The 19,402-nt window shown below is 35.7% G+C and overlaps 1 protein-coding gene across 1 annotated transcript in view; it reads left to right on the forward strand.

Annotated features, from left to right (window-relative positions):
• LOC126969840 (vacuolar protein sorting-associated protein 45) overlaps positions 1-18,961 on the forward strand; it is a 38,491-nt gene extending 19,530 nt beyond the window's left edge. The window contains exons 4-9 of the mRNA XM_050815408.1: positions 7,147-7,406; positions 8,369-8,503; positions 9,545-9,685; positions 11,101-11,238; positions 13,485-13,763; positions 15,695-18,961. Of these exons, the coding sequence (XP_050671365.1) occupies positions 7,147-7,406; positions 8,369-8,503; positions 9,545-9,685; positions 11,101-11,238; positions 13,485-13,763; positions 15,695-16,036 (1,295 nt within the window). The 3' untranslated portion in view covers positions 16,037-18,961. The remainder of the gene's footprint in view (positions 1-7,146; positions 7,407-8,368; positions 8,504-9,544; positions 9,686-11,100; positions 11,239-13,484; positions 13,764-15,694) is intronic.
• The last annotated feature ends 441 nt before the right edge of the window (positions 18,962-19,402 follow it).

A 19,402-nucleotide genomic window follows, 5' to 3' on the forward strand; every position in this document is an offset into this window, starting at 1 on the left:
AATTAAATAACCGTAAAATTCAACTGACATGTTGATTCGATTAAATTTTTTTCATTCAGTTTAGACAAACTTGTCAAATATTTGAAGGAAGAACAATTTCAAAATTTAAGACTAAATTTTCCAAATAATAATATTTTTTACGTCTTAGAAAAAAATAATTTATCAATATGAATTTATAACACCACAAGATTGCTTAAAACTTTCAGCACTCCATGATCGTGATAGATTTTACAATACATTTACCGACACACATATTTCCGATGAAGATTATAAGTTAGATAATTAAGATTTATATCTTAAAATCAATGTTTCACTTTAAACAAAATATGTATTTGAAAATTTCCGAGCTCTATGTTTACAGACATAATATGGTCTAGATCCAGCACATTATTATACACCTGGGTTAAATTGGGGTGCTATGTTAAAATCCACAAAAATTAAATTAGAATTACTTTAGGGCTTTTAACAAATAGCTTTTATTGGATCGGGTATTTGAGACTGTATATCTTAATGTAGGAATCGTTATGAAAAAGCGAATTTAAACAAATAAGTATAGGTTACAATATTATAAAACGAAACCACTGAAATATTTGCATGTCTCTCAAGACGAAACATGTGCCTACTCTTAAATTTGTAACGACTTTACTTGTGAATATTTCTGGCAAATAAGAACAGGACAAAGAAAAACGTCGTTTATAACTTATTTTGATGCTAATAACCGTTATGGATGGGCTGTATCTCCATTCCTTCCTACAGAAGGTTTTGAATGGGTAGATGTCCGTACAAATTTTGATGTTCCGGATGATTTTGAATTTGGTTTTATTTTGGAAGTAGACCAAGAATATTCAATTGAACTGCATGATTTACATTCTGACCTATCCTTATGCCCCGAGAATAAAAAATGTAATTATTGATGATACAAAAAGCATAAAATTTGTTCCAAACCTTCGTAATAAAAATACATATGTTATTTACTTCAGAAATTTAAAGCAATTTCTCACACACACACACACACACACACACACAGAAAAAACAAAATATTCATAGAATTTTAAAATTCAAACAAAGCTCATGGTTAAAATATTACATAGATTTAAATACAAACATGCATTAACAAGCTACCTACATCTGATTTCGAAAAGATTTTTATAAATTAATAAATAACTCAATGTATAAAGAACAATGGAAAATATTGAAAAAAGAGTAAATGTAAAATTGCACTGTATGATTTAATTGCCAAGATAGAATTCCATAGTTTATCTATTTTAAAATGAAAATTTGGTTGCAGTTCTATTACGAAAAACTAAATTGTTCTTCAATAAACATATTTAGTTGGGATTTTATATACTTATTGAAAATTTCTAAAACTCTAATGCGATGACTTTCACTAGTTAAATAAGTTTCGAAATAAATTAAAATTATTATACACTGATACTGATAGTTTAATATATAAAAATTTACACAGATATAAAACCTGATTTACATTTGCGTTTCAAAACCTCTGACTGCAGAAAAAAATGTTTGCTACCCAAAAGTCAATAAAAAGAAGTACGGTACGATAATTATAAAGATGAAAACAAAGTTAACATATTTAATGAATTCCTAGGACTTAGATCTAAACGTATGTATTAGATGTTGTGGGAAAATACGCATTCAAATTTCATAAAAGTGTTACTAAGTAAGTATATGAAAATGGAAAATTATAAGATATGCCTATTTGAAAATAAGAATGAATATTGTTCAATGCTTAGATTTAAGTCAATAAAGCATAATATTTTCACTCAACGAATAAATAAATCTAGTTTGTCATACCAAACTGTATATCTAAGCAAATTATATTGATACCTTAGCTTGGAGTCATCATAAAATAAGATAAAAATTATATAACTTTTAAGGTTAAATTATTTTTTTGAAAAGAATGGATTAGATATATAACTTGTGGAGTAAGTTATGATGTAGGTACTGTATATTGTTTTATTTATAATTTTTTATATTTAAATATAATCAATAAATGGTAGTTTAACAATAAATCGTCTCATTATAAAAAAATCATATTATTTTAAAATTCAAACAAAGCGCATGGCTACAAAATTACATAGATTTAAATACAAACATGCATAAACAAGCTACCTACATCCGATTTCGAAAAGATTTTTATAAATTAATGAATACCTCAAATATATAAATAACAACGGAAAATATTGAAAAAAGAGTAAATGTAAAATTGCACTGTATGATTTCATTGCCAAGATAGAATTCCATAGACTTAAGTCAATAAAGCATAATATTTTCACTCAACGAATAAATAAATCTACTTTGTCATACCAAACGGTATATTAAGCAAATTATATTGATACCTTAGCTTGGAGTCATCATAAAATAAAATAAATGTTATATAAGTTTTAAGTTTGAATTTTTTTTTTGAAAAGAATGTGAGTAGATACATCTTTTATTTAGATATATAACTTGTGGAGTAAGTTATGATGTAGGTACTGTATATTGTTTTACTTATAAATAGTTCTATTTAAATATAATCAATAAATGGTAGTTTAACAATAAATTGTCTCATTATATTATATGAAACCTTTTTGTAGTAGAGGGTGCACTGTGTGTGGGTGTGGAAAATCAGTTTTCGTAAATAATTTTATATTTTTGAATGATGTCAGTGACACAAATTGTATCTAAATCACCTGATGCTTTGATGAAATGCAACCTTTATACAATCTCAACCATGTCAATTAGTTTCAAGATATAACTACCTGATCTCTATAATATGTTTGGCGAAAGAAAAATCTTAAACTAATACTAAAAATAATTAATGACCCGATGAGGAAATCTGATGGTCGAATTATTGATATATTCGCGAAAGGAAATAATCACAGAAACTAAAGTGTATTTTATTTATCTCAAAATTTGTTACATTAAGAAAATGACAAAGAGCTTTATCACTTAACTCAAGTTGTACAATAAAATTGGTAAAAATCATAATATTTCAGTAGATTACCGCAGTTATGTTTATGTTTGATCGTTTGTAAGGGTGTGTAATAGTTTTAGTTAAACTTACTACTATATTGCATTATAATATTGAAATTAAATATGTACTTAAAATGATGTTTTGTTTTATTGTAAGTTGTAATCCAATAACATTTAAATACATTATTCTACGGTAATATGAATACAATCGAGATACAGAATTATTTGAAGAAAATTGATCTCAGTATTCAAAATAATGTTTACGCAGCAAACCGATTGTCGATATACGTTGTAACGCCCTGTTATATTGTCAACAATGTAGATAGTGAAAATAAGCCAGGCTCTCACTAGGTTGCAATACACATTGGTGAGCAGTGTCCAATAGGACAATACTTCAATTCATATGATCATCCAAGTCAGGGATTCCAGCTGAGGTTTTTACAAAGCAATTGCAGAATGTATATCCACAATACTACAAGAGTAAAGAATTTATTTACCGCAGCATGTGTTGCGAGTACTGTTTGATGTATCTATACTTTAAGTTTAATAAGAAGAGTTTGAATGATTTCATCAAATATTTTTAAAATGATACAATCTGCAACGATGTTTTATTATATACTTTATTTATATCATCTGTTAACTTAATAATAAACACAGCACAAAACTGTCGTTTTAATCGTTGTAACGAATGTGAGAGGTAATTTACTAATTACATCTATCACTTTCAAAGAATCGACATTGAGTCGCTCACCAATAATTAGGTTAATTACCAATGATTAGTAAAGAGTATGGATCTGTTTAACTTAAAAAGCTAACTTTGTAACTATAAGAGATATCGAAAAACGGATCAGCGCAATCGCTCGGAAATACATCAAAACCCCCAGTTTGACACCAAACTTTTTTTTTTTTTTTTAGTAGGCATCACGAACAAGTGAGCCAGAACCGGGGAGGCAGAACCGGCGAATCCCCACTACTGTGAGCCAGAACCGGCGAATCCCTACTACTGGTATACCTAATACATAGATGGGCGGTGGCTATTGAAAGCAAGGGGGAAGGCCTGGCAGTTAGCCTGGATGTAGTGAAGGCCTTTGATCGTGTATGGCACAATGGGCTCCTCGCAAAACTTCCATCATTTGGGCTTCCCGAGAGCTTACGCAAGTGGACCTCCAGCTTCCTCAGAGAATTGTCGACGGTTATTGCTCGAATCCCAAGCCCGTGAACGCTGGAGTGCCCCAAGGCTGTGTGCTATCTCCCACGCTGTTTCTTCTGCATTCAATGATATGTTGGACACCGCCAACATGCATTGCTATGCAGACGACAGCACTGGTGATGCCGTATACACGGGCCATGCAGGTCTCTCTCGGGAAAACGTCGACGAGTGCCGGGAGAAACTTGTGTCCCCTCTCGAGAAGGTCGCGGAATGGGGTAAGTTTAACCTTGTCCAATTTAACCCCCAGAAGACTCAAATTTGCGCGTTTACCACTAAAAAAACCCCATTTGCCGTATCACCGCTCTTCAAGACACTTTCCTTAAAGCCTCGCCTAGTATCCGAATGCTGGGTCTCGAAATCTCGAGCGATTGCCAATTCTGTGGCCATCTGGAGGGCAAAGCCAAATTGGCTTCGAAGAAACTGGGCGTGATAAATAGAGCACGGCAATACTTCAAGCCGGCCCACATTCTAGCGCTCTACAAAGCTCAGGTCCGGCCTCACATGGAGTATTGCTGTCATCTCTGGTCTGGCGCACCCCAGTATCAGCTCGACCCATTTGACCGCGTGCAACGCAGAGCAGCTCGAATTGTCGAGGACCTAGCGCTCTGTGAACGGCTGGATCACTTGGCGTTGCGTAGAGACGTCGCTTCACTGTGTGTCTTCTACCGCATTTATCACGGGGAGTGTTCCGAAGAGCTGTTCAACCTGATTCCTGCCACCGAATTTCACCTTCGCACGACACGCCACAAGTTACGATATCATCCCCACCATCTGGATGTGTGGCGGTCCTCCACAGTGCGGTTTCCAAGGAGCTCACTTCCTCGTACAACGAAGCTGTGGAATGAGCTTCCTTGTGCGGTGTTTCCGGGACGATACGACATGGGTACCTTCAAGAAAAGCGCGTACACCTTCCTTAAAGGCCCGCAACGCTCTTGTGATTCCTCTGGTGTTGCAAGAGAGTATGGGCGGCGGTGATCACTTAACACCAGGTGACCCGTACGATCGTTTGTCCTCCTATTCCATAAAAAAAAAATAACGGTCAAAATCGAAATCCATGATGGCGCCTATAAAATCTACAAAATTTTCTTCATGGGTCATTTACATCGTCAAAATTAGAATTCATTCATTAACTTATATTATAAAAAGCCTGTCTAAAAATATCCCACATACTAAATTAATTCTTTATTCCCTAAATAAAGAAATATTTACGTTTCGACTTTTCACCCATAATATTTACAAAACACATTCACCAATCTTATTATAAAATCTAAAAATTTGATTTTGAAAGACCTATCTAATGATGATACCCTACCCCTACATGCAAAAAAAAAATTTCATCTCTTTTTTTAACCACAAGAAGATCTACCCTTCTTATCAATTATTACCACCATATTATGTCAAGAAGAGTTATTTCAATAGATATTGTAATCATAAGGTATGAGCTATTACATAAATGTAACGTATATCTTCCTTAATCGCGCCTTATTTTCAAAAGATCAAAGGAAATATCATGTATCAAACCTGAAACTAACTTTCGAAGACCTATTCAACGATACCCTACAAGGTCTCCAGTATTTTATCAACTCCACTTTTAGGGAATGGTCCTTTGAAAACATAATAAAAAAATGAAAATAGAATTCATAATTCTGCGCGGCGGCCATCTTGGATTTCATAAATGATCACAAATTCGTTCTCTGCACCCTCGATAACCTCGGATACGATACCCATATTGCTGAAATCATAATTTTTCGCGGTGGTCATCTTTGATTTAAAAAAAACTGCGTTTACTGTACACGTCGTTATGCGACAGAATTGCCATCTTAAGTTCTAATATTTAACTACTAAACGAATACATCAACCAATTATCAAAAATACATAGGTATTAAAAAAAAACAAAATTCAAACTTGCTAAAGTATCAAATTCATTTGATTCCCGCAATTAACTTTAAGTACGTGTAAGTGTTTGAGCGGTGTCAATGTAGTGGTGCGATTCGATACCTCTCTGTTTTGAGAACGCGTCCTTAATAGAGGATTTAAAGTAAAGGTGTAGATAAAATAATTGATCAAATGGAACTGCGATTTTGTCGTTTGTCTGAGACTGCAGGATCACTGTAGATGTCTCGTAATAGATGAAAGTTGGCGGTGCCACCCCAGTGCCTCTGGTGGGGTCCTCACTCCTCTCGAACCAAAGTTTTTCAATTTTCAAATTTATATTGTGTACGTGTATTCGACGCTTCTTAAGGTCGGTAACGCTTTTGTGATTCATTTGGTGTTACGTGATAGTATGGGTCTTCTTTCGTTTCATTTCAATTCTTCTAATCAGTAGGTAAAAGATCAATTTCAAGAATTAAAATAATGTTAAATATAATTACATCGTAAGCGTGCCGTGTTTGTACTCTGTACATTAAATAATTAAAAAAAATATACATTTTGTACTTATATACCTAACTGAAGCAGAAAAGTTTGTTTTTTACCTCCTGAGAAAGTTAGAAAGATACAAAGATTCTAATTAGTTATAATTATACACATCAAAGGAAAAACAAATTTGTTGTTTTTATTTTCTTTCGAGAATTTTCGTATTTATTTTTAAACCTTTTAAAACCTTTCCTGGACTTCCACAAATAATTCAAGACCAAAATTAGCCAAATCGGTACAGCCGTTCTCGAGTTTTAGCGAGAATAACGAACAGTAATTCATTTTTATATATATAGATTTCTTTTATTCAGAAGTATAAACAATTTTTTATGTTTTTAAAGTGATAACCTTCACTTGTTTCATCGATACTGAGCCAATCGTTGACGTATCGTTGATAAAATCTTGTATGCTTTGTTCAACTCTCAGTTGGAAAGAGCGCTCGCACGGAACCCGAGAGGTCGCTGGTTCGAGTCCAGCGTCGTTCATAAAATTTTGTTTTCAGTTTTATTTGTGTATTCAGAAGTATTTCAAATATACAATTTTACCAGGTCGTTCTTGGCATCAACAGCATCTACAGCGATGTTCGCAAGGTCTATTGGCTCTGCTGCTGTCGCTCAAGAAACGGCCGGTGGTCCGTTACCAAGCTGGCTCTGAGCCATGCTCTCGGCTGGCTGACAGGATCAAGGAGCTGATGAGAAGAGAGTCAGTGCTCATGGACAACAATATACCGTTCAATGGAGATGTACCTCCGCCGCAGCTGCTAATCCTTGATCGAAGGGATGATCCAGTGACACCCTTGCTACATCAGGTTTGTTTTGCTATCCTCAGAATTTTTGAATATCAATAAGCAAGGAAGTTTTCGTTAATTTAATCAAAACCTTTGATTAAATCAATGACAAATAATGTCAAAGTTAGAACCGCTAGTGGTGGAAGGTTAGCTTAGTTAAAATAAGACATGCTTTTTTGTTTTCATTAAATTAAAAAAGTTAATAAAAGTTTAATGTGAAGCATGAACCCCCTCTTGCTTTAATAACAGCTCACACTCAGATATGCTTGCTCCACTCCCAAGTTAATGATGTTCTTTAGTTCTCTGGTGTTTTTCGGAGCTGGCAGTACTGAACTTACTAATCTAGCATATATTCTTCTACACCGGCAGGTTTTTGAGCGCGAACCGTAGAAAGGTCGAACATTAACGAAAACATTTTGTTGGCACATTGAGTGGCACTTGTGTCCTACGGGCAAAATAAATATTATTATTATTATTTATAATAGACTAAGCAGCTTTCGCTGATGCCTCTATATCATTTGCCATATCTATCCAAATGTTTGTCCAGTCTATTCTTAAACTGATTAACAGATTTTGATTTAACCATATCCTTGGGCAATCTATCCCATATATGAACAACTCTGTTGGTCAGGAAGTGTTTTAATGGATTTGATGATGCTAATTACTATTCTAGCTTCATGTCATGTCCCCTTAGTCTAGTATTGCTCTTTCTTGGAAACATGCTCTCAAAATTTGGTGCATTATTATAATATCTTTGAATCTTTGAGTAAATTAATTATTAATTAAGTTAAGAGTTAATTAATTAAGGCTTTAATTAGTATTCTCCCAGGGCCCCACAAACTAGCCTCCTATAATATACTTAATATAGTATCCATGGCTCCAAAATTCACCAAACAAAAGTTTTGCGGCAAAGTCTCGTACCTCTTGGCTGTGAGGTCATCAAATTAGAATACGTTTAATTACCAAACGTGAAATTTCAACAGTGGACTTACCAGGCAATGGTACACGAGCTCCTGACGATTAACAACAACCGAGTGAGCCTCGCCCATCTGCCAGACGTCTCCAAGGAGCTCAAGGAAGTGGTGCTGGCTCCGGAGCAAGATGAGTTCTATGCTAAGGTATGTTTCATTAATTAAAGTCTCCTTGGTTTTTTTAATAGGAACGTAAACCAGGTGTGAGTCAAGAACCATCAGGTTGAAATAGGCAAATGATGCTGCAACACCAGAGGAATCAAACCTTTGCTGGTCTTTTAAGACGTCATGGGCGGTCTTCTCGAAGATAATGTATCGGCTGGGAAACATCGCACAATAATTTTTCTTTAATTTGGTTGTACGTGGTAGAGAGTTTATATGTTGAAAACCGCACTGGTGAAGGAACGAGGTGGACCCTGGTGGTGTGTATGTACTTATTCAGTCCTGAAGTGATAATAAATTGGGCGAAATCTGACCCAGCTAACTAATTTTTTCCTACAAAAACCTAAATTTGTTTAAAATATTTAGTATTATCCCACATTAAATTTTATGTAATTATTTATTTTAAGACAATGGGAATAAAATGTAAAGATTAACCCCCTTATTCATAATAGTCTGCTAACTTAAAGCATTGCTAATTCTCACTCTGTCTTCTTCTATTGACCTAAGTCAGAATGAGAAAAAACACTCCTAAGCGGCTGTTTAAAGTTAGCGGACCATTATGAATAAGGGGGTAATAATTTGAATGTATACTATAACAATGTAGGTATTTTATATTGTCATCAGTTTTGTTCATCTGTCTTCATTATATTTTGGTCGGTGATCAACATATATCATCTCATATCATGTCTTATAATAAATAAGGTTTATATACATACATATTCATAAACTAGACGCATTTATCTCAACATAGGATGTTTTGCATAATTAATAGGATTAAAGCATTGCTAATTCTCACTCTGTCTTCTTCTATTGACCTAAGTCAGAACGAGAAAAAAAACCCCTAAGCGGCTGTTTAAAGTTAGCGGACCATGACCATGAATAAGGAGGTTATTGATTACAGTCAAGTATTTTTGACGAGAAATCCCATCAAGAGAACTATTTGTCCCCTGTCTTGACTTCATAGGAGAGAGATTCTCTTGAGCGTGACGCGTGTTCTTTTAGTCTATCTGGTATTTTTGTTAATAGAACCGTTATGCGAACTTCGGCGAGATAGGCCAGACCATCAAAGCGCTGATGGAGGAGTTTCAGAGGAAGGCCAAGAGCCACCAGAAGGTTGAGAGCATCGCTGACATGAAGAACTTTGTGGAGACTTACCCGCTTTTTAAGGTGAGAAGAACAAGTGTCTTTTAAAGTTTTTTTATCATAATCAACGAAGAATAAAACAGGCAAAATTAATTCTTATACAATGAGCACTGTAAAAATTCTCGCTATTCGCGAACATTACATTTTTTTTTATATTTATGGTATTCTTTCAAATTATTTATCACACATTAATATTGGGTCTCACTGCGTAAAAGTTTAGGAATCGATATTCACGACTTTATTCCCGCGCATTACTGTCACGTACCGCTCAACATTCGTGCTGTGGCCTTAGACGGAAAGAAAGCTTTAACCGTTTTATTTTGAATATATTAATTTTCTTTTAAACCGGACGTTTCAATGTGAATAAAAAGTCTAAAATTTATTCGAGAAAAAGTATCCGAAAACTTTTTGCCTAAATAAATACTAGGAGATCTATATTGAAAGTATTTAATTACTTTTGAGAAAGTTACTCAGGCTTTCTCAGCTTAAGATTCAAAAACGAAATTACAGGTGATGCTTAGCTTACACTCAGCTAAGTTTTTCTAAAGTAAACTCTGAGTACGCCCTATAGGTATGATATAAACTGATACATACTGATGAAGTATTCAATTTTTAAAGGAATATTTTTCCATACCACATACTGGGATAAAGTACAACATCCTGTATGCACGCGGGCCGTCACTCGGGGCCGTGTATGCGCTCCGAGCGCCCTCAATAGATATGGCAAACGAACAAATGCTTACCTAGTTCCTCGCCTAATTAATGAATTACCCACTGATGTACGGGACCATATAAATCCTCATAATATTAAGAAAAAACTGAAATCATACTTTTTAAGTCATCTAAAAAATATATACACAATATATTTAACTGGCACTAATGTTCTGTAGTTAACGTACCTAGATTTAACTCTTTGTTAACATGTATTACAAACCTGTGTGGTTTTCTGATGCTAACTTTAAGTATTTTCTTTAGTAAGCTTTTATGTAAATAAAAAAAAAGATCTCAGCTTTAGTGCTATGTAACACCAAAGGATTTCCAAAAGCGTTGTTTTATTTTTCAGTTATGAAAATAAGGGACGAGACGAGCAGGACGTTCAGCTAATTGATACGCCCATTACAATGCAGTGCTGCTCAGGATTCTTGAAAAACGCAAAATTCTGAGCGGCACTACAATTGCGCTCGTCACCTTGAGACACAAGATGTTAAGTCTCATTTGTTCAGTAATTTCACTAGCTACGGCGTCCTTCAGACCGAAACACAGTAATGTTTACACATAACTGCTTCACGGTACAAATAGGCGCCGTTGTGGTACCCATAATCTAGCCGGCTTCCTGTGCAAAGGAGCCTCCCACTAGTAAAATGGTCTGGTTTAATGGTAATCATATTCAACAAGACCTTCCAAACTTGTATCATGTATGTTATTTGTAATGTGAACAGAAAATGAGCGGCACGGTGAGTCGTCACGTGACCGTGGTAGGCGAGCTCTCGGCGCTGGTCTCCAGACACCGGCTCCTGGCTGTCTCCGAGCTGGAGCAGGAGATGTCGTGCCACGCGGACCACGCTGACCACTTGCAGGTGACAATGGCTGATCGAAAACTGTAGGCTGGCGTCAGATTAGTTTGGGAAATTAGTTCTATGAGTAAAGCTCTGCTCAAACTGAGGCTACTATCGTACGAGACGCGGGACGGAAGTCGCTCGCGCCGATTGTGTCAGCTAACTTGTATGGACGTGTTCAAATTGACGCGAGTAGTCGCTCAAGTTGAAGCGAAACAAGATCGGGACGCGCAGCGGGATTGTTTGATCTCACAATGCATGATGTTTCTCCACTGAAGAACCAAAAATTACACTCAGGAAGTCGCGTCAGTTTGAGAGGCTAAGCGAGCGAGCGAATTGCTCTGAAACGCCGTCCCGGATCCCGCGCGTTATTCGCCTCAGTTTGAAAAGAGCGTGCTTGTGAACATACAATAGACTAATAATAAAGACAGTTTGCTATTTTCAAGTGATAAAATAAACAAATTGTTTAGATTTGAAACGACATCTCAAGTCAATTTCCTAATATGCAAATATTGGGGTTGAGCAGGTTATCAACTGTAAAGTAGATCCTGTAGATGGAGCCACAACCTGAGAGTTGAACAATATATACCAAGATTTATGAACCATACGTGACTCGAATGGTTGGTTCAGTGGAAGAGCCCTCGAACGGAACCTTAGAGGTCGCGGCTTCGGGTCCCGCATCGTTTATAAATTTTTATTACAAATTTAAAATAATTAATCCGAAAAATGAGGGATATCACTTTAAATATAACAAAATTCTTTATAATTCATTTTTCAAATTTCTCATCAATGCGTGGTATACCATAACAGAGCTGTGATTGAATTAAACAAACAGTTACTGTTCTAAGTAATTAATTCTTATGTTAATATCAATGTTAAACGATACCTTATCTGTTCGAAATAAGACTAATATATATTAGAGAGCTGTCTATGTCAACTTTGACATTTGACAGGTGACAGTTTGAAATCCTTTTTGGGTTTGATGAATTGCATAATTTGTTAATTGTGATAGACACACTTTTTGGAGATAAAATCGGCTTGTGAAAAAATATGGTCGCTTAAGCAATAACATTTTCTTGAAAACTATTTAATACTAACGCCAAAAAAATATGTGAAATTATATAAACTCACTTTTTTGTCACATGCCAGCCATGCTCATTAATATAACATAAAAATAAAGACATTCTCTTTACTGAACTAAATATAGTCTGCTAAATGAACCATATACACTTACGCTCAAACTAAGCGCTTTTGAATCGACCTACAAATATTTCTTTATAATTATAAAATTTTCCATAATATGTGTCAACGTAAAAAGTTGAACTTGTGAGAAGAACATATAAGAAATTGAGTTTCTTCGTCTCTTTCCAATCAATTATTTTATTTTATAATGGCTGTATAGTACATAACAAATTAGATTGTAATTTGTAAGGTGCTGAATCCAATATGTGAGTCGTGTTGTAATGATATCAAATATTTCATGAAAAGTAATTGACAATAAACTGTATAAATATAAATTATCGTATATTGGATGCATCAACCTTTAGAGTTTGAATTGTTTGTGTAAGGATGCTTTGTGAACATGGTGGTCGTGATAACTATCACAATTAGTAATCGCATCCAACAGATACAATGATTTATTAAGTATAAACAGATCGACCTAGCACTACAAGCAGCACCCGTTCACGAGTTGACGCATGGACCACACATCGTTTCCTTCGCACATATCTATGTGAGGTTATTTGAGTGAAGGAGACGACCCGGCTCACGACGCCACCGCAAGCAATGCCATTCAGTGAGCATGACGTACTAAGTAGCACACGTAGATATACTCTACTATGTTTAGAAGGAGTTAGCAACCCCAGCTACATATTATAAATTCATGGGATACAATCTAAAGATAATACAATATCATTTACCTAATGTTCAGATTTTTTTACCATGTTACATTTCTTGATCTATTTATGTTTACTAAATTTTATTGCTTAACTATGAGTGTTGTTTAATATCAATAATTTTATTTCTAATCTTAGTTTTGTATGAATGATTTGATTTTTTATGTTTACTTTCGTTCTGCGTAGCAACTATCCCATAGGCGTCTGCAGAATACCAGCGTTGTGGCTTATTCTTCACAACATAAAGCTGAGCAGACGACCATTTGGTTAAAAAGTTTATGTGTATGTGTACGATTATTACTTTTGTGTTTGCAAATATGTTTCTGAACCAAATATATAATAATTTCTTTCTTTGTTTCTTTAAATTTCCAGCGATTAAGAGCCCTGCTGAAAGACGACAAGGTCCGCAAGGAGGACCTTGTAAAGCTGGTCGCTCTGTACGGGCTGCGGTATGAGAAGCACGCCAGTAACGCGCTCGCCGAGCTGGTGGAGGCGCTGCGAGGAGGTGGCGATGGTGGCCGTGGGGGCAGTGGGGGCAGTGGGGGGGGACTCCGTGCCGTGCTGGCTCTGGAGTATGGGGGGGCGCACGTGCGACAGAGTGACCTGTTCGGGCTGAAGGACGCCGCCAAGATCACCAAGAGGCTGTTCAAGGTGATAATTAATCAGTTTTTTTATAAAAATAAGGGAATTGATACGCCCTACCCATTACCAATGCAGTGCCGCTCAGGATTCTTGAAACACCTAAAATTCTGAGCGGCTTTACAATTGCGCTCGTCACCTTGAGACATAAGATGTTAACTCTCATTTGACCAGTAATTTCACAAGCTAGGACGGCACCCTTCAGACCGAAACAGAGTAATGTTTACACATTACTCCTTCACGGCAGAAAAAGGCGCCGTTGTGGTACCCATATTAGAATATTTGCACAGGAGCCTCCCACTGATAAGGTGACACTGAATCAGTAATAAACTGACTAGCCGGTTGGTCGGGTGAAATAATAGGGAAAGTGTTATACAGATTGTAATAGTTAAGTGTGACCAGGCGATTATAAAAGGCATTTATTTTCTGAAAATTGATTACTTTAGAATTTTTTTGATGTTATTTCTAATATACTAGATACTACTACCGCTTCGGAAACAAATGGAGCTCTGAGATAGAAGAAGCGGCGCAAGAAACTCTCCCAGTATTGTATTTTTGCGCTCTTTTTAATGAAATATACAATATTGTACTGTCATTGCTATTGCTATAAAATAATCATAATCTAGTCCCAGGCTGTCGGATCACTTAGATATTCAGGTGTGGAGTAATAGGATTTACGAAAGAGCTATTTTTTTTATAAAACATTTAAATTTATTTATAGATAATTCCTGAACAGTGGCTGGGACTTTATTTTAAATGTGTTTTCATGTACCCTTATATCTATTATGTATCTTATGAAGCCGTTATAAGAAATTAGTTATAAGCAATCCCTTATCTCTAGTGTTATAACAATGAAAATCACTATTAAGAGCAAAAAGGTGACGATTTTTATTCTATTACAGATCTAAAAAAAGTATGTTAATTTATCAGTAAATTAACACCAATAACTTTTTAAAATCTAGAGAAGTTATTCAAAATTTGGGTATAAAACACTTCCATACATTTACTATGAAATTAGTACAAAAGTATTGCACAACAATGATGTCACTTCGAATACAAAATTTCGTACTTACTAACAAATAGTAGATTTTACAACGAGTGCACAACACGAACCATTTTCATCCGAGACTTTTAGCACTTTTGGCTGGTAGTAATGTCGTGGATAAAATGGTTTTGTGGACGAGTTATAAACTCTGCTTTTCATTTCGATTGCGAGGAAATAAAAGAGTAGTAATTAATTAAAAAACGCACGAAATGTTTTTTCGTGCGTTTTTTGTTTGTTTGTGCACCTGTTTCCCGCCGCTTTTTTTTAAATCTTACGACATTGATCTTACGGCTTGGGCTCCAGACCTGTACAGCCTGCAATTAAATTAATTTTGTAATATATATATATTTTTAATTAATTACATAACCTACCGTATTTTAATTTAAGTTTTAATAACTTTTATGTCTTAAAAAACACATGAGGCAAATAAATTAAAGTAAATATTATAAAATAACAACTTCTATCTCTGAACTTTTTATTGTGTTTGGCTGTATGGCTCATTTTCTTTGCCTTAATATAGATACATTTATGAGTAGATACGTTTAAACACTTGTGCACAAAAATCGATTTTGTGCAGCCTATATCGTGACCAAATAAGCAATTTCAGAGCATGAGAAGTGAAAAAAATATTACATAAATAAAACGCATCGTTCAAAATTTTTGTTAGTTTTATTTATGTCTAATGAACAGTGGCTTTTCTAGAAAATAAATTACTCATTATATCTTTGTACTTTTTCAAAATATATGTCACTCTCAAAAATTATTAAAAATATAGGTGTAGGCTTAAATTAAGATCTCCGCTGCGGTTCAACTAGATGCCGCAGGCGTCTGGATATAAATGAATATATCACAAAAACGCCCATTAAAATTATAAATTATCACCTGTTTTTCTCTTCAGGGTCTAAGCGGCGTTGAGAACATATACACCCAGCACACGCCACTTCTGAAAGACACTTTAGAGGATTTAATAAAGGGAAAGTTACGCGAAAACCTGTACCCCACTGTCGGGGGCGAAGATCTATCTATGGGACGTCGGCCGCAAGACATCATAGTATTTATCGTCGGCGGGGCAACCTACGAGGAAGCTCTGTGCGTTCACCAACTGAACCAGACAAACACAGGGGTCAAAATAGTTTTGGGCGGCACTACCATTCATAACTCGACATCGTTTATAGAAGAAATCAAGTCTGCTATGCAGGGGGTGCACAGGACGCATACTAGACATATTAAAAATGTCTAAATTGTATGAAGAGTACTGGTCGCGCGGATAAAGAATGGAACTAAGATTTAAACACAGATTATACAATGAAAAATAAAAATAAAAACCGTGTGGTGTCGCGGGACACCGGATAGGAACGAAGTTCTTTATTATAAAAATATTAATTGTACTGATTTACTAAAAAAAAAGGGAAATTTCCACTGAATTCCACTGTCTTAAATAAAAAAGTGTGTGTATATTTATGTATGCACGCAACAAGTTATACTTCTTTAGCGTAACAAAACAAATCCTTAAAATTATTTATTCGTCGTGCTATTCTACGTTTGTAGAAAGAATTATATTTTAGAAATCGTGAAATAAATTATTGAATATTAACGAATACGGCTGTATTGGCTTGAACCCTTTGCCTGTCCTAATAATGGACGAAGAAACCAAAGAAATTAATGAATGTCGCAAACGTCACAAAATTTCTGTAAACTTTTATTTTTAGATAAAAAAGTTTAGCTTCAATAACATCAAAAAGGTACAGATAACGTTATTATGTTTTGATTTTATGTCAATGTAATTTTGCAGTTATGAACCTATTTAAATATTCGTTTATTGTATTTTGGTTTATTTGGGCCTTGTTGCCTAAGCTCTAAATAAATAAAATAAACAATCAATGTAATTTGTCAGAAATGTGTCAAATGTCAATAATTTATATGTAAATAATAATCAGCAAGATATTGTCGCGTAGCAACGCTTCGACGTACATGAAGAGAGTTACGTTCCGGACGTTTTTTCCCGGTAAAGGTACCCCTCCGCATCGTCCCATAAGGAACTCCAAGTTCCAAAAATCGTTATGGTGCTTGAGCTAAATAAATATAATGGTATTTTGGAGTTGCTTGTGGACGGTTCTGCAAGAGCTTTGTGTTCCAAATCATCTCATCGCTTTGCTTCGCACCCTGTATGGCTCAAGCCAGGGAGTTGTAAGAGTCGATAAAACAACCTCGAAATCCTTTAAGTTTCATCAAGTAGTGCGCCAGGGATGCATTTTGTCGCCCATTCTCTTCAACACCTATGGAGAGCACATTATAAGACGTACCTGCGAGAACTTGGAGGGAGGCATCACAATAATTGATGGCGTGAAAACCTCCAACTTGCGCTACGCCAATGACACTACACTTCTTGCAGCAAATGAGTCAGAAATGGCTGCACATCTTGAACGTATGGAGATAGGACTTCCCATAAACAGGTCCAAGAACAAAGTCATGGTGGTGGATCTTCTGCTTCCGAATGTCTGCGCAGAGTTTTAGAATACTTCGGTCACATCGCAAGGCAGGCAGACAGGAATAGATGGAGAGTGATCATATGAGAGAAAGTGATACAGAAGGGTGGTCACGACCCTCAGTACTGAGGATTACGATGCAGGGAGGAGGAGGATTATTATGTCAAATAACGTTAAAGTTTGTTGACAATCTAATTTTAATACTTCTTACACCGAAAGTTTATTTTCCACAAATGTATCCATATATTTTAACACTGTATGGTTATATATTTTGGCGGTTTGTGCGTAGCGATATATTTGTTGCTTTAAATGTAGCTATGCTTTTGACGTTTATGGTATCCCGATATATTTGACTACTTTGGATGACGCTATTCTATTTAGTCACTTTCGGTGAATCAATGTATATGCTAATCATGGATGTTGCCATGTTTTTGAATACAATGGGTGACGCTATCTTTTTGACGCTGACTGTAGTAAGTATTAGTTGTTAAAAAAATCTTTCGAATTGTGTATATGATATTTTAATAATCGTTATTTAACTAAATTATGGGGTATACATATTAGCATCAGCCCGTATATTGGAATATAGGCAAAAATAACATTAGGTACCTATTTATATAACTAGAGTGATATCCAAGAGATAAGTATTTTTGAAATATTCTGGGTCAGAAATGTTTTTTAAATTCTTACATAAAGAGGGGGCAAACGGGCAAAAGGCTCACGGAATGGTGAAGTAGTGAGGCAACCGCCCATGGACATCCGCAACAACAGGTATGCAACAACATGCGTTGCCTTTAAGGTGGGAGAATGCTCTATTCTGGAAGGTCCCTAAGTCGTATCGGTTCGGGAAAACAGCATCCGGTTATTGAGCTCTTATGAGCACGTGATAAATGCGGTAGAAGATGTAGAGAAAACCCACATCTCTACGCAACGCCAAAGTATCAAGCTGATCGGAAATGGCTTGATCGTCGTTGATGATTCGATCCGATCTTCATTGTATGCGGTAAAATGGAATAAGCTGGTACTGGGGAGCAGGTAAGGTGAGAACAGTACTTCTTGTAGCTGTACCTACAACAAATAACATCAATTAATATCAATGTCTAATATCTAACCTTAACGTAATATCTTCGTAGCATTATAGATCGTAGAAATATAAATCGTGCATATTAGCTGTAATAGCGCATGCCGAAAGATTCGTTCTTAAAAGAACATATTATTTTATATACCGTAATATTAACTCTGATTAACATTTACATTAACATTTAATAATGCTGTACATCAAGTCATAGATAGAATCATGCAGATACGAAGTCCGCATATATACTCACGTGACCAGTCACATGCTCCGCGTTACACTACCTCGCAGCAAGGCCGAGCGTACTCTACTATAGTGCGTAGTTTTCTATTTATTCAATGAGCCACAGTAGCGAGTGCTCATTGACACCCGCCGATCGAGTACCGACGCGAGTTTACACAAGCGCTCGCTGGCCGGCTTACTGCGATAGCATTAGTTTTAGAGCGAGATAGAACACATTGTATTATTCTCAATTGTATTGGTGTGTAATTTCTAAACTTGTAAATATTTTTTAAATTACAATTGTAATTGGTTAACTAGTTTTAAGGATTTTGTATATATATCGTATTTCTGAATTAAATTATATATTCCTCATAATACTCGAGCAGTTGTTTTATTCAACCTCCAAACGCTCAGTTTCTAAACTTCCATATAAGGCCAAATTTAGGCGAAGTACTGACTCGCCTTAATGAGTACCTCTTTAGAGGACAGTTAGGCCTTCTCTTCCAAGTGATCACGGAACTGAACGTCGCTTGATATATCGACGCCAAGTATGCCGATTGTCACAGCCAGTAGGTGTGGCAGTTAGAAGAGTGATCTCGAATCGAGGGCATACGACAAGAGATAATGGCAATGGGATGGTAGTTGGACGGATCTGAGCGTACCCTTCATTAAGATTGTGTGCACTAAAGCCGCCTTCCATAATTTCGGGACTACGCCTGATTGATGAAAGCCGGAAAAGATGGGTAAGGACCTACGCCAATTCCGGCGTAGATCCTTACCCATCTTTTCATCCCACGAGAGCCCGCGGTATTAAGGAGTGTTC

The sequence above is a fragment of the Leptidea sinapis genome, chromosome 19 (genome assembly GCF_905404315.1).
Source record: "Leptidea sinapis chromosome 19, ilLepSina1.1, whole genome shotgun sequence".
NCBI lineage: Eukaryota > Metazoa > Arthropoda > Insecta > Lepidoptera > Pieridae > Leptidea > Leptidea sinapis.